The sequence below is a fragment of the Calonectris borealis genome, chromosome 1, assembly GCF_964195595.1.
Source record: "Calonectris borealis chromosome 1, bCalBor7.hap1.2, whole genome shotgun sequence".
Taxonomy (NCBI): Eukaryota; Metazoa; Chordata; class Aves; order Procellariiformes; family Procellariidae; genus Calonectris; species Calonectris borealis.
Genome location: NC_134312.1, coordinates 133,473,657 through 133,488,277, shown reverse-complemented (window position 1 = coordinate 133,488,277; position 14,621 = coordinate 133,473,657). Strand labels below are relative to the sequence as shown.

General features: G+C 38.6%; 1 protein-coding gene across 2 annotated transcripts in view; it reads right to left on the bottom strand.

Moving 5' to 3' along the window:
- The window catches only part of SH3KBP1 (SH3 domain containing kinase binding protein 1), a 233,375-nt gene that overhangs the window by 193,239 nt on the left and 25,515 nt on the right, over window positions 1–14,621 (bottom strand). For both annotated transcript variants that reach the window (XM_075175254.1, XM_075175263.1), the window contains exon 2: window positions 13,954–14,111. In XM_075175254.1, the coding sequence (XP_075031355.1) occupies window positions 13,954–14,111 (158 nt within the window). The remainder of the gene's footprint in view (window positions 1–13,953; window positions 14,112–14,621) is intronic.

Sequence of the window (14,621 nt, the reverse complement as noted above, 5' to 3'; positions counted from 1 at the left end):
TCCCAACGAGCTTCTTGTCCTTCGTATGTTTGGAAATGGCTTCCAGGAGGTCAACGTGATGCTTGAGTTCCCCAAATTCCCCTTCTTTTCCTTCTTTAAAACATGAACGACTTTTGCTTTCTGCTAGTCCCCAGGAGCCTCTCCCAAGGTTTCTTCTGAGAAAATCAATTTTCCGTCTGGAATTAATCTCCTCTGAGATTTTCTTCTGGGTTAGGCATTATAGCAGGCCTGCCTACTCTACCTTTATGATGTATGGATGAAAATAACACTTGTTTTTCAGGTATCAAGCTGGGTTGTAGCAATGATGGAGAGAGGAGAGAATGCTTTGTACGGTGGAAACAAATATGACCTAGAGCTATTAAATGACATTTGACAGAATAAAACAGTTCTCCCAAAAACAAAACACTGCAAATAAAGTTATCTTTACTTTTGCAATCAGTCATGACACACACCAAGTATCCACGTGAGGGCAAGGAGAAGAAATGAAGCCATGTAAGACACAACTATTCAAGCAATTCCAACACTCATGCTTAGACAGCCATGATTAACTAAAACGCCACCTTTCAGATTAAAATTTATTCTTTAGAACATATATACATCCTGTCAGCTATAATAAAAGAAAGTGACCGTATTTTATATATATAAGAGCATCCAACCTTCCTGTGGGGAACTATGCTGTTACAGAGTGTTTGGCAAGAACCATAATCTGTCCACACTAACCTTTAACACAAGGCAGTGTGGCAGAATTGGTACCTGAGAAGTTACCTTTCCTAAACTCAGGTATAGATGTTATGCTGAACAACTTCTGAGAACAGTTTCCAACAGGTTAAGCTGGAAACAGCAAAAGGAAGAAAATGGTACAGGCTAGGAGCAGGGTGTGAACAAGGTTTTAGAGAAGCTCCCATGTAATCCACCACGTACTTGGTAGATACCAGAGCACTGCTTTTTCCAAAGTCAGAGATGCTTGAATTTACGTGGTTTGTCCTGTGCCCATTTCTGCCCTATCTTTTCATATTTATTCTGTTTCCTTCCTGATCAAACTTGTGCTTCCTCAAACTTTGCTTAGTCACAGCATCCTTACTACTTGCATGAAAGCAATCATCTAACACAGTACAAGCTGCACAGCTTTTCTCTCTGCACATAAGTGCACCCAGCAGAGAGGAGCTGCAAGGCAACACACCACTGAACACACTTCAGTTTTGTGCTAGCGTAGCTATGGTTTCTGCAGTGCATGGAAATGCTTCATTAACTTTTTAAACAATGTCATTTGGTGCCCTCGCTACATTTCCTGTGATGGTCTGTATAGTGCAGTTAGCTTACTATGGGTTCATCTTAAAGAAGCTTTTCCAGATACCCTGTAGGTACCCCCTTCACTTAAAAAAAACACTAAAGAAACTGTTCAATCACTCTTTTCTAGTTGTCTCATCTGCTAACAGTTGAATACAAAAATAGAGTTAATATTAGTGTTTTATGACAAAGCAATAGTTATTTGGATCTTAAACACTGTCCTATATCCTGCAAAACTTCCACATCTGCCATTATTCTAGCCCTTTCCCTTGAGAATAAAATCTGGATACTAACTATCCTCTGTTTCTTCCAGTCACAGAATTGAAACCTCTCTTCTGTCTTCCAAGAGTGCAGAAAATGGATCGGGTAGAGATATATAACTATATCCAAGAGCAGCTACATTTAACTAAGAGGCATAGCTGTAAATTCCTTCGAGAGAAGGAAAAAAAAAAAAGATACAAAAGGGGAAGGGAAAAAAGGAAGAGACTACATTGCAACAATGTGCTATATATGTTAGAAACAACTGAAGTGGAATTTCCTAAAAGAGTACCTACTTGCAGATGTCTGCCAGCATAGCTGGAGCAGGAAGACTGGCAGGTGTGATTTGTAACTGAACCGGCAGAAGCCCCTACCACTGACTTAATTAAACTAGCTAAACTGGTTTAACTGATTGAGCTTTTACTGGTACAGCCTGTTTGCTTGCTGTACAGGGTTTTACTAGATGGCCCTGAAGCAAAGCTTCGCTGTATAGCTGCTTCACAGCAGAAGCTCTCTGGCACTACGTTACACTAACACTCTTATAATCATGAAGGGACAATGGTACAGACAGAGCAAAAGAGATGCAAGTTCCTATCGCAAGTAAGGCTGCTCACCCATAATGTTTACAAAGAACAATTTGGTTTTGTATTATCTTACACTATGTATTTTTGCAGCAGATAACATTTACACCATGGTATGCCCTCATTGAAAGGCACACGCACTCAGAACAAAAGTAAAAATATTTTAAGTGGCCATTGTTAACATCACAAAAATCAAGGAGCTCTGTTGGTGGCACCAAATGATCTTTACCGGACAATTACTACTATGTTAATGTATTTTTTTTGCACCCCTAGAAAAGTACTTGTAATTAATCACTCTATATTTTCACTGAATCATTATTTGTGACACCTTTCCACAAGCCCTGTTTATGTGCATTTCCCTGAGAGTAGCAGGAATGCTACTTTGAGGTGAAGTTCAATAAAATGATGGTATCGGTGTAATGGCAGCATAGTAGTAATAATGCTGTTTCAAGTTCAGGTCTCCTCCTGCTACTATGTATCATGCTCCAATGATGTGAACTTCCCTTTCCTCTCAAGCAGTCTAACCAGCTAATATTAATTGGCCTTAACTAAAAATAATTGCCTGTAGCCAGTATTTATCTTTAATTTTGTTGCTTGTTGCCAGATCTGATGAGGGGATCTGAGTCTGGGAGCCTAGTCAATTTTTCCAACAACGCAATCTAGTAAGAGATAGTAATTTAGCCTCTCCCTGTAAATCTTGTTTTCGCTTTATGAACATCTGAAAACATCAGTAAGAAACAAATACATCTGTTAGCACTTATTAGCAAATGCTGGTGGTGCTGATTGTTACCAACCCAGATCCCATCTCCCTGTCTGTCCCTCCACATACATTCTTCAATGGTAGGAGTTGAGTAGCTCATTTTAGTACAGACAGGCTCAAAGGCATGACCGAGAAAGCCTTCACTAATATAACCAGTCTTCAAATAAATACCACTCTCTAACACAGCTATAATAAGTATTTTCTCTCATTCTTTATAGTGCTTGGTGTCATGGCGCTGCAATTTGACAGCAGAAGGACATGGTACAGAGACTGGAGAGGCAGGTTACCAACACATTACAAGTAACTCCAGGCACGAGCAAGGAAGCCCTGAAGGAGTTCTTCAACCCTGTAACTTGCACACCCAGTTTCAGCTTCATGAGAAAATAAAACCCACACAGAAGCTGCCGGGTGGGCGAGTGGGAAGAGAAGGGCAGCTTCTAATGGAAACACATGAACCTTAAAAAAAACTACTGGGGAGTAGAGTATACTCACTTTAAAGAGACCAAACAAAAATTACCCTTTTCTAAATATCTGAATACTCACTAAGGAAACAATGAAAAGGTAAAAATCTCAGCATAAAGAAATGGGGTCAATATTACAGAGCGTCACTGGAAGTGTCACCAAGGTTCAGAGGGGCGAGCAACACACATTCTACTTCCTTGTAAAAACTCTTTCAGATATAAGAGATCAGCATTATACAATTGCTTAGTGGAGGAAAAAAGGTTGAATTAATGAATGAGACCAGAGAATACATTTCCTTTCTTTCTCTCTATTTTGTAAAATAAAAGTCTATTTAAAAATTATTTCTGATACCTTAACTTGTATGTTCTGGTTTTAGATCTACTTCTGCATACCACACTCATACATTATGCATGTCTACTACATGCACATGTATGTATTGCTGAAAACATTTTGGAAGGAGTTATATTAAAAAAGAGCTTACAGTTTAATAAGGCATTCCTCTCCCTCCACTTACTCATCATTTTCCTCTGATGTCCACCAGACAGTTTGCCTAGATTCTCTAAAAAATTTTCACATTGTCTGAAAGGCTGCAGAAATTAAAATGACCCACTAAAAACATGTGGGCTGACAATACAGAAATTGGGAAGTTTTCCACACAGAACAATTAAGGACTATGAAATGCGGTGGTCAGTCCTGCAAGAATTGGTGCATGTAAGCAGTTGTATCCTCCTAGTCATTCCATCAACTTCAGTGAACTACTTGCATAGGGAATTTATTTCTGTACAATAGTTTTTAAAGGATCTGCCCTCAGCTGTTCAGTTAGGGAGGTTTCAAAGTACATATGATCTTTCCTTCTGCAGGGAAAAATTGTGGTGATACCTCACAGTAAGCTAACGCAAATCCTAACTCCTTCCAGGACTTTAGTTTAGCTTTAGCATTCTGTACATTTACAAAACATCAGTAACAAACCAGGTTTTGGTTTTGAATTAACCATCATTATTTGTGACAATCTGTTCATGAGAACTGATCAACTCAAATTCACAACCATGGGCCTTCAGGTGCTTTCAGTTTGAAAGTAGAGATCCCACAGAGTCAAAGAAAGGTAAATAGATAAAAGTACACCACAGGGCATTATGAATCGACTGAAGGTCACAAAATGAAGAAGCTGTGTGGGAACAGAGGAAAACAACTGAGCATATGCCCTTTTGTTCATGCGCAACAGTACATTTCAGGTAGTTCCACTTATAAGTACTTTTTTCCATGAGACAAATTGTACAGAAAATATTAAACTAAATTTTAGAAGTAGACTCCTCTAAAACGAAAGTAAAACACTAAAAAAATTGCTGAAAGCTACATTGAGACGTGTATGCAGCTTTTTGGTGGGTGAATTTTAGATACTTTTTATTCGAGATAGTTAACAGGGTAGTTCTGAATTAGAGGCATTTTTCCATCTATATTTCTCTAATTCAACCCAGGAAGGAGAATAACTCAGGTCATCTTAGAAGGACTTTTACAGGAGGAACAGGTTACATTTTGTCTTTGTGCTTGATAGTACAATAAAACTGAGACATAGGACATTAAGGAAGAACAAAGAAAACACTAAGATTTGCATCTTACCTTCTTCTATCTATAGTTATTAGGCGTTCATCGGGCCAGTGATTTGGCAACAGCTGGTGACAGTGTATAAACCGTGTCTCTAAAGTGCCATGGACACGTAATGCAGACAACATGACAGCAACATGCAGTAAGATGGGCAGTCTGCTCACATGCTGGCAGGGTCCTGGGGGCAGCATGATAAGGAAGCTTGGGGCGAGGGAACAAAACCCAAAAAAACCCTTCAAGCAACCAGAAGGCTGATAAACCCAGGTGGCAAAATGAAAGCTGGATGACATGAGGCTCTCTTGGCTCCAAGTAGGAAGAGAACAATTTTCAGCCAAAAGGATAAAAAGGAGTTTCATTTGCGTTGTGATATCAATTAATAAGTAAACACTGACAGATAAATCAGACCACCTAAACTCACCTAAGCATGTCTCAAAGGGAAACCAAGGCTTAGCTAAGCTGGTTGTCCTGAACCAGCTGAAATAATGGCAATAACTTGTAACCATAAGCAATCACGAAAGTTATGAAAGAAGTTTCTGTTTTAGAGACTGTTTCTGTTGGAAGGGTGTTTTTAATCAGGGTTTTTGATAATACTGGCCTATAGCCTCTGGGAAGGCAAATGCAAGTTCTCTGGAAGAACAAGTACTAAATTAATCTTTCAAAGGGTGCAGTGAGTCCCCGTACAGTAGGAAATGGAGAAATCAAAGTTTTGTGAAGCAGCAGATAAATACACTCAACACTGCAGAGTCTTGAATGATTTGTGATGCACTTGTCTCTTTCAATTCTCCCAGACAAAAAAAAAAAAAAAAAAATCAATAAAAGCAGAAGTCATTACCATCTTCTGTAAAGATGACAGGTTTGCCTTGTTCCTTCTCCCTGGGTGGGAGGTACCAATGTTATTTTTAAAAATGTATGCTCTACTTGTTTCTTCCCTTCCATCCCTCACCACCTCCCGTCACAACTATCAGCACTAAGTATCTATCACTGAAGAAGGAGTCTGAAGTCACAGTGAGTAAATAACTCAGCCTATTACATGATGGTAGTTTTCTTGCACCTTTGTCTTTTCCAAGGGTAACTGAATGACTACAGTGTCTATATATAAACAATAATATATTTCATATGGCTGTAACAGAGCCAAAAAATGAGGATTAAGAGACTCACTTACACGCGTCTCTTTCCAACTCTGAAGAGAACAACATGTGCTGATCATAAACCTAAACTGCTCTAATATACTCTGTCATATTATAACTTTACTAACAGCACCAGTGAAATTCTAGTAGAGTCAATAATTAGGTGACGGCAGGAAATGGGGACCCTTTAAGGAGTCTGCCTCCACCATCAGCTTCCCAACTAGTTCCCAAAAGATTCTAGGAGGGAATTGCAGCACTTACAGGCACTGAATACAAAGATACCTAATTAGTCAAATACTACTTCCAATAGCAAATAATGCAAATAGTTTGCCATTCCAGTTGATATGCACTTTACGAAAGCATGAAAGCTGTTATATGAAAGCTGTTAAATGGTCTACACGAAGTAAAACCCCTAAACAATAAAGAAAACCCCCCAAAATAAAAAATTAACACCACTAAACACCCCCCCACACACACATAAGCACATATACTTACTGGTAATAAATTACAGTGTTTGATCAGGACAGGAATATTCACAAGTAAACAGTATCATTAAGTCACGACAGCAGCAGTTAGAATAGCTAGTCTTACAATCCCCAATAGCTTTCTTTTTCTCACATGTCCCTCTTGCTCTCATCTTCATTCTTACTTACTGTTAATGTTACTTAGCATTTAAGTAATACAAACTGAAAGACGATCAGTAGATGTAGTCTGGATAGAGGCTGGACGGTTCTAATGGAGTAAATGGAATATTTGGCAGACTAAGCTTGAATGCAAGCACAACTCTTCACAATTATGATTATTAAATGCAGTAGTTACACCACAGGCATCCAGAATACTGTTTCTCTTACACCCTTTTTTGCAAACAAACATTAAAAACATCAAAATCAGATAACGTTTCCTAAAATTGAGGGAATCCATCTCAGAGCTATGTAATTAAATTGCAAGAAAGGTGGAAATATCAACAAGCATTCTCATGCTAGCTTCAAACAGCATCAGGACTGAACTGCGATTCAGTTTCTAGGAGCTTGTGCTTTCTGTCACTGTGTTGTAAGAATTCTAAGAGGTTTTTGGTCCTGTCGGGAAAAATCAGATACGCAGCTGTACTCTCTGCAAATCCAAAACTGTAGAAGTACATTTTGCAAGACATTTGTATGCAAATGCTGCTAAGCACTTCTACAGATTTTACCTGTAGAAGAAGAAACTCACAGAAGAAGAGTTTCTCACATCAGCCTGCTCCAACAGTAAAACAATTGCCAGAACAAGTGTGAAAATGAATCAGACCAAAATACATGGATTACTAACATACCCACCCACACATAAACAAGCTACAGAGAAAATAAAAACACCCGGAGCTTGGAAAGTTGCCAGGAAAAAAAAAAAAAGAAACTGACTTCAGGGAAGAGAAAGTATAAGGTCAGGACACGCTCTCTTTGCCTCCCAACCTTTTAGGACTAAGTTGGAGAAACGCCATCGATCATCTAATCCTGCCAATTCTATAAATCCTTATGGAAACTACTTTAAGAGGCTATTTCCAAAACCACATTGACTTCCCTGTGTAACACACAGTTCCAAATAATAATATGTAAATAAGTTCTGAAGAAATTGAAGCTGCCTTAAAGAATTATGATATTACAGCTCCAGAGAAGTTGTATCTTTGAAAATGTAACTTCCAGGTAGCACATTTGGTCCTTGTTTCAATCTCTGATTAGGTTCTCCTCCTCATGGCTTGGAGCCTCAGGAAGGTAAAAAAAAAGAAGTGTTTAGTTTCCTTTTTAGCATAAAATTGTAATTTTTTTAAAATTTACAATTTAAACAACAGCATATTTTAAACAGAAATACTCCAGTGAGGATTTATTAAGAATACAAAAGACAAACCTGAGCGAAAAGAGGAAATAATTGAGTCTCCTTAGTATATACTACTTACACTGAACTCTATCAGTGAAGCAGTACTATGTGTATTTAAATAAGAATATTTCTTTTCATGTTTTTTTAAACATCAGCAATTACAATGCATATCAAAGAATGAAAAGCAATACTTTTTTTTTCAAACTCTTAAATTTTCACCAGTTCTCTCAATATGTAATTACAGTTAAGCCACTGCCTTTTCAGAAAGTTACTTTTTACTAATAACTTGTTGCAATATAAAGTACTAGTTACCAAAAGCTAATAAAAACCTTAACAGTGAAGCTTCACATTACCATGTGTCCACTGCAGGACTGCCGCATGCATTTAAAACCCTCTCACTTTTGCATAGTTCATAAAACGTTCACACACTGCTTCCCACAACACATCCAACAGCTGACAGCCCCAAACAGCAACCCTTCTTTCCTCTCTGTCCCACCCCCCCCACCCCCCCCCAGTAATCACCCCCTCAAAGCCTGGCATCAAAACACATCCAACAAACTGATCACCACAGGATAGCCAACACCACACTTGCCCCCATGACAAACATACGGGATCCATTCTGCTGACGGCAATGCGCACGGCAACCTCCCCATTCAGCCGATAGTATCACCAGTTCCCCGCAACAGGGAATGGGAAAGAGCCTCTGTCGCTGCCAGCGAGTCTCACATCACTTCCAGGCCAAACACCCAGGGCAGCTGCCTCACTGGGAGCTCCCCCACCTCCACTGAAGCCAGACGAACAGGTTGAGGCGTGACATTTTTTGTAGTCATGCCCTGGGCAGCCAGGACAGCCCAGAGTGCTGCTGCTGTTCTGTGCTGAACTCCCTCTGAAGAGTGAACACTGCCAAGTCAGAGACTATTGACTGGTACAAGACCATCTTGGTGGATCTGTGTCTTCAGGGGGGAGATGGGCTGGGAGAGGGAGAAAGGCTTCATTTTGCTAGTTTTGCTTTCACCATTGTAAGAGTACTAACAGCAGCAATAATAAACAATAACACATCAGTGATGCTATGTTTCTCCCCACAAAAATCTTCACTGCTTGTTGACAGAAACAAAAGCTCAAAGAGACAACATTTGCACATGATGAAACCTATCTGAAAGTTTCTTTCACCAGTTATATTCTCTTACATTTCACCATAAGGATAACAACTTTAATGGTCATACTCAGAACTCGGAATAGGAAACTAGTACTCCTGGCTTTCATTCCTGGCTTTCATGTCATAAGACAACATTACAATTAGGATGCCACAATCTAAAACACTTCCTAAGTACAAATATGTAGACAGTATTCTAGTAAGCTTTCCAACAAAAAAGCTCAGTAATTGAATTGCAAATTCCTGCCAAGTATGTAAAAAAAAACCCCGTAATAATTCACTGACCCATAAAGCAAGTTGTCTTTTCAGGTACAGACAGAAATAACACCACTTTCCCTAGTCTGCATATAACTTCAGTGCCTCGGCAGATGCCACAACTTTGAGAAGTAGCTACTTAGACAAAGCTGACCCAGACGTCACTTAATTAATTAATAGTATTCAGGGTACTCAGGAGAGCAGTGAAGGCGATACCAACCTACAAGCCCTGAAGCAAAAGTGAGCACAGTGGTATCAGAGAGCTCAGTGGCAAAGCAGGAGGGAAGGACAACAGGAGTTGGTCGGTCCTCCGACCTGACAGGTACCAAGCCGCAGCCGGAGGGCCAGGGAAGCAGAAAGCACTGTAGGAACCAAAGTGTTCCGGGACATGGGGAATATTCTCTTTTCCCTCCCAGGAGCCAAACTACAGCTGTAAAAGGCCCCTGCATGTGCACAGGGCCAGTCTTATGACAGGTTTTAGGAAAGCACTAATAGGAATAGGTAGGGGTGTGTGGGGTGCGTAGCAAGCACAAGGGTCTCAGCTTCACTCACAATTCCCTGCAGCCTCTGACTGGTTGTGAAGATTAAAACCAACCAAACAAAACATTTAGAGAAGAAAATTAAATGACAAGCAAGAGAGAGAATCTCCACCGTGTACCTATGATTCAGCATGAACATCCCTGACATCCTACAATTAATTTACACTATTTAAAGATTGTATTCTACTTGTGTAACAAGAAATCCAAGTTGCTGTTCTGACCTGAGGCAGCAGTACAGTTACACAAACCCCCTGTCCTGTTTCATTGATTCTAAAACCCAAGCTATACTCCACAATTTCAACTACTACCACCACACTTCTTGCTAATTTTAAAATAAATTTACCTCCCCAATTCTGCTAGCAATATTGGCAAGTCCTCTGGAGTACAGACAAACCTGAAGGTTGTCACATGCAGCACATTCAGTTTACCAGTAAAAAGCTACCCAATCCCACATAGAATTGGGTTTGTAAATTAAAACTGGCAAGCATGGCTCTGCACCACAGTTTCCTGCTTTCTACATCTTCATCTGCTATCAGCAAAATCTAACTGTCTCAGATGCTGTCACACTTACAAACACAGTTTTACACTGCACGGTTACACAAGGAATTTGTTAAAATAAGACCAGGAAAAAATCAAAAGCCTCTTGTCTGTCTCCTAATGGCATTTAAAAAAAAAACTAATACACTACACATCATCCACATTTCCTTTATTTTCTGGTTATAAAAGTAAGGATTTTAGCTTTCAAGTTGAAGTTTTCAAGCTAGAAAGATATCGAGGACCAACTTTATACCATGCAAATGAACTACACTGCAATCACACCTGCTACTTCCTCAACTGCGTAACTGAGGAGTAAAACAGACAACCAGAACAGTACATAATTCTCCACTCATACTTCTATTTCTCTACCTGAAAAATTGAAAAAAAAACAGAAAAGACAACCACCAGATACGCATTTCATACATTTCTTACAATAAATTCAGCATCACTGTCTCTAACAAAAGTAGATATCTACAAAGGCTGACAGAGGTAAATTAGATCTTAAAGAGGGACCAAAGCATTTTCTCATATTTAGACAAACTTCTACAAAATCTTCCAAGTGACCATAGCTGCAGACTAATAGGCAGTGAAAAAGGAAAGAGAAATTTCAAATACCTTTTCTGTTCCACCTTGCATATTGAATTGCAGAGCAGAAGAAGGGTACGAATCTGTGTTTTTTTGTGTCTGTATCTATAAAAATATATAAAATTCAGAGCAGTTGTTTTGCAGATTCAAGAACAGGAAGCACCTTTGATACAACTTCACAGTGAAAGTCCTCTGAAAAAAATAACTGCACATGTACTGCATACATATCACTGCTACCTCCCCTTTCCTCTTGCTTTCTCACATCTGTCTTCAGAAAACTCCTCTTCAATGGTCTCCTAATTTACATTTATTCCGTGAAATTTAAAACCACTTTTGCTACAGGCAACCCCAAATGTCTTTTCCACATCACAACCTAGTACTCCCTTGAAAAATATTTTTTTAATTTTCTTAAGTAACACTTTGTATTAATGTCTTTTCATAAACATTCCAATGTATTGCATTTCCCTAATTTTTTCATTTCTGATTTGTACATCTTTTCTCAAACTCTCTTTTCTTCAAACTGCACTTCCAGACTCTATGCACACACGCTAACCGAGACCACTCAGGCCTCTTTACTGTGTCAATTCAGTGGTTTCAATCCAGCCCAAACATTCAATTTTTGCAAAACCCAACAGTTTCTTTGGAATGTCATCATGAATTTATTCAAAAGAAAATCAAATCAGAGGAAGGAAAAGCTATTTTCCATAAGAAATTATTCCCTCCACTTGAAGGTAGAATGCAAAGTACCTCAAGAATTTCATTAGTGATTTTTACCTCTGAATAACTTTCTCAAGTAACTACTCTTACAACCAATTCTGATAAGCAATAGGAATTTGGAGTTGCATCCAGCTCCACCACTGATCTGTAGCATCCCTTTTTGCCTGTCTCTCAATTACCTTGCTGACACAACAGAATAGCAATGGGGCATGGACTGATTGCTGGTGAGCTCGACTCTGCATGTACTCGTTAAAAAATTTTCCATAACTGAAAGTTTACAATTACTTATAATCTTAGTGGACAGAATGATTACGCTCAACAAGCTTTCTAATGGGACTCCTGTTATGTTTGACTACAGTTTTCCAGATACAAGGAGATTTACACAAGAAAAACTGAAGAAAAATAAAGGTTTTCACTCAAAATGTTCACAAACTAACTATACTTTTAGGAAGTTTGTATCTTCCACTCCATGTTACCTAATTTAGAGAGGGAATGCTCAACTATGAAAAGCGTATTTGACTTTGCATTCAAGCTGAGAATGAGGAAGAATTTAATGCAGTTTTTAGTTCTTTAGAAAACAGCCCTGGATGCTGTTTTTAAAAAAAAAAGGGGGGAGGGAGGCTAGAAAGCAAAGAGTAGGCAGTGATATTTTATGAGAACATAAAATCCAAAACATTTATTGCCGTTTTAAAATTTTCTATTGAGAAAAAAAATACTTATTTTTCAATTATGTGACAGGATGCCACAGTTTGAAGTCATTTTGGAAAGAAGAGGCCTTAAAAATTAGGTACTAAGGGGAAGAACTTGCAATCATACTTAGATTATGCTATTTTCATAACAGAAATTCATAGGCCGCATTTATTTAGGACACTAAATCCAACACCTCCTAAAATCAGCAGCAGATTTCAAATACCAGCCAGGAGAAAGCTTAAAGGAAGTCTGCTTTTGTCCCACAGAACTTCACAGCTCATCAGAGTTCAAGCAGAAAAATATTATCAATACACAACGAGTCCCAAAATAGTTTCTTCCCCCTACCCTAAAGTGTGCATTTTCAGAGGTTAACAAGAAACAGGGTATCCATTTTCCTCCTCCACTCCCTTTCATCTCACTCAGGCTGTTACTTCCGCCTAATCATTGCCGCCTGACAGACACAGAGCTGTTCTTTCTTCTTGGCAATGACAACAACAAGGATTAGGATGCGAGTATGTTTGTCCCCACGGTAACACCTGAGGCTCCCATGTCCGTCCCGTCCCCTCCCTGTCCCCCCCACCCCCGCTATGGGCTCGGTAAGTTTGCCACCAAACCACTTCCCCAAATTACCTCAACATATGCAGTGTTATTGAAGCAAAATGAAATAACTTCATTATGTGCATATGTCTAAACACACAACAGGCTCACACAGTTAGAAGAAGAAAAAGAAGAAGAAAAAAAAGATACTTATACCCCTGGGAAGGGGAAAGTCCCAAAGATCCTCTGAAGCTGTGGTAACAGATTAACACAAAACCTATTTATAAATTTTTTTGTAGTTCTTGCTCTCTTTTCCATAGTGGAGAGCCAAGTTTATGGAGTTTTATAGAAACTAACAGCCTAGGTCTGCTATGACAAATCAAGAAGGCCCAGAGGTCCTAACAGCTAGTCTCATATGTGCAGACATACGCGCACACGCACAGATGCCCAGTAAAAAAGATATATATTTCTAAAACTTTGAATGGCTTTCGTAAAACCGGTATTACTGCAAGTTATTTGGTATGTTACAGGAAACACAAAGTAATGATTTTTTTTTTTAAGTTTTTAGAGGCAACTGTTTAAAAAAATCCACTTTAATTATTCTCAACTAGTTTAGCCAGGAATAAGTATTCACAAAAAGCTTCTATAAAACCTAAGAAAGCACTCTGGAGAAGTAGCAGCAGTTACAGAGAAGAGAAAATATTGCAAATGCCACAACATATAAGTTGTTCTACAGTAAGCACTTTGTTCCCAGACCACACAGTCAAACATAATCACTGAATGGCAGAGAAATGTGCGGGTAGCTACTTTTATTTTCAGGATATCAAAACTATATTGTCTTTGCAAAGAAAATAATCTTTTCTTTGTAACATAGCCTCAATAGAAAATTGTATTGCAATATATTATGGTTTTGGATATAAGAAATATTATGATATAAAGGCTGATATTTAGCCTAAACAGCACAGTACACGAAACATATACACGCAACACAAGAACAGTTCCACTTTGTACTCACTCTTACAAAGTTGTCAGGGAACAAACCTCTTCTGCCTTTGAGCTGTCCTTCCCACCAGCCTCCATCATCTTTCTTGATATTGGTGATTATGTCACCTACAGTGATTGTCAGCTCATCATCATGTTGAGCTTTGTAGTCAAACTCCACTATCGCCTCCACTAAAAGAAAAACACACATATGCATAATTATTGACTACATTGAAGTTTCCATGCCTTTGAAAGGAATAAGAAAACACCAATCCAATTATATATTCTCAGTGAAAGTAATATATTCAGCTTAACCAGGAGAGCATGTTACATGTAATGGCAACATTTTGTGGGTAACTGCAAAGAAAAAAAAAAACACAGGAATGCTCATCATGGTTAAGGCAACAAATGGCACGCATTTTTCTTTACTGTTTAAAGGAAATTAATTTGTGATGCTTCAACAGTATCTGCTCTGGCAGCATTACAAAGTTTATTTTTATTTCTTGGACAACATTTTAGCTTTTGTTCATGGCACTTCTACAGCATTTTATTTCTGGAAAGCTTCCCAAATCCATAAGCATTCCAAGCCACTGCACTTACTTTGCTAAATACATCACTATTAACCTAAAGAGTATTTAACAAGAATTTTTTGCATCATGCTGAGTTTCATTGTTGTTTACACAGAAATGCAGAGCTTTGCTG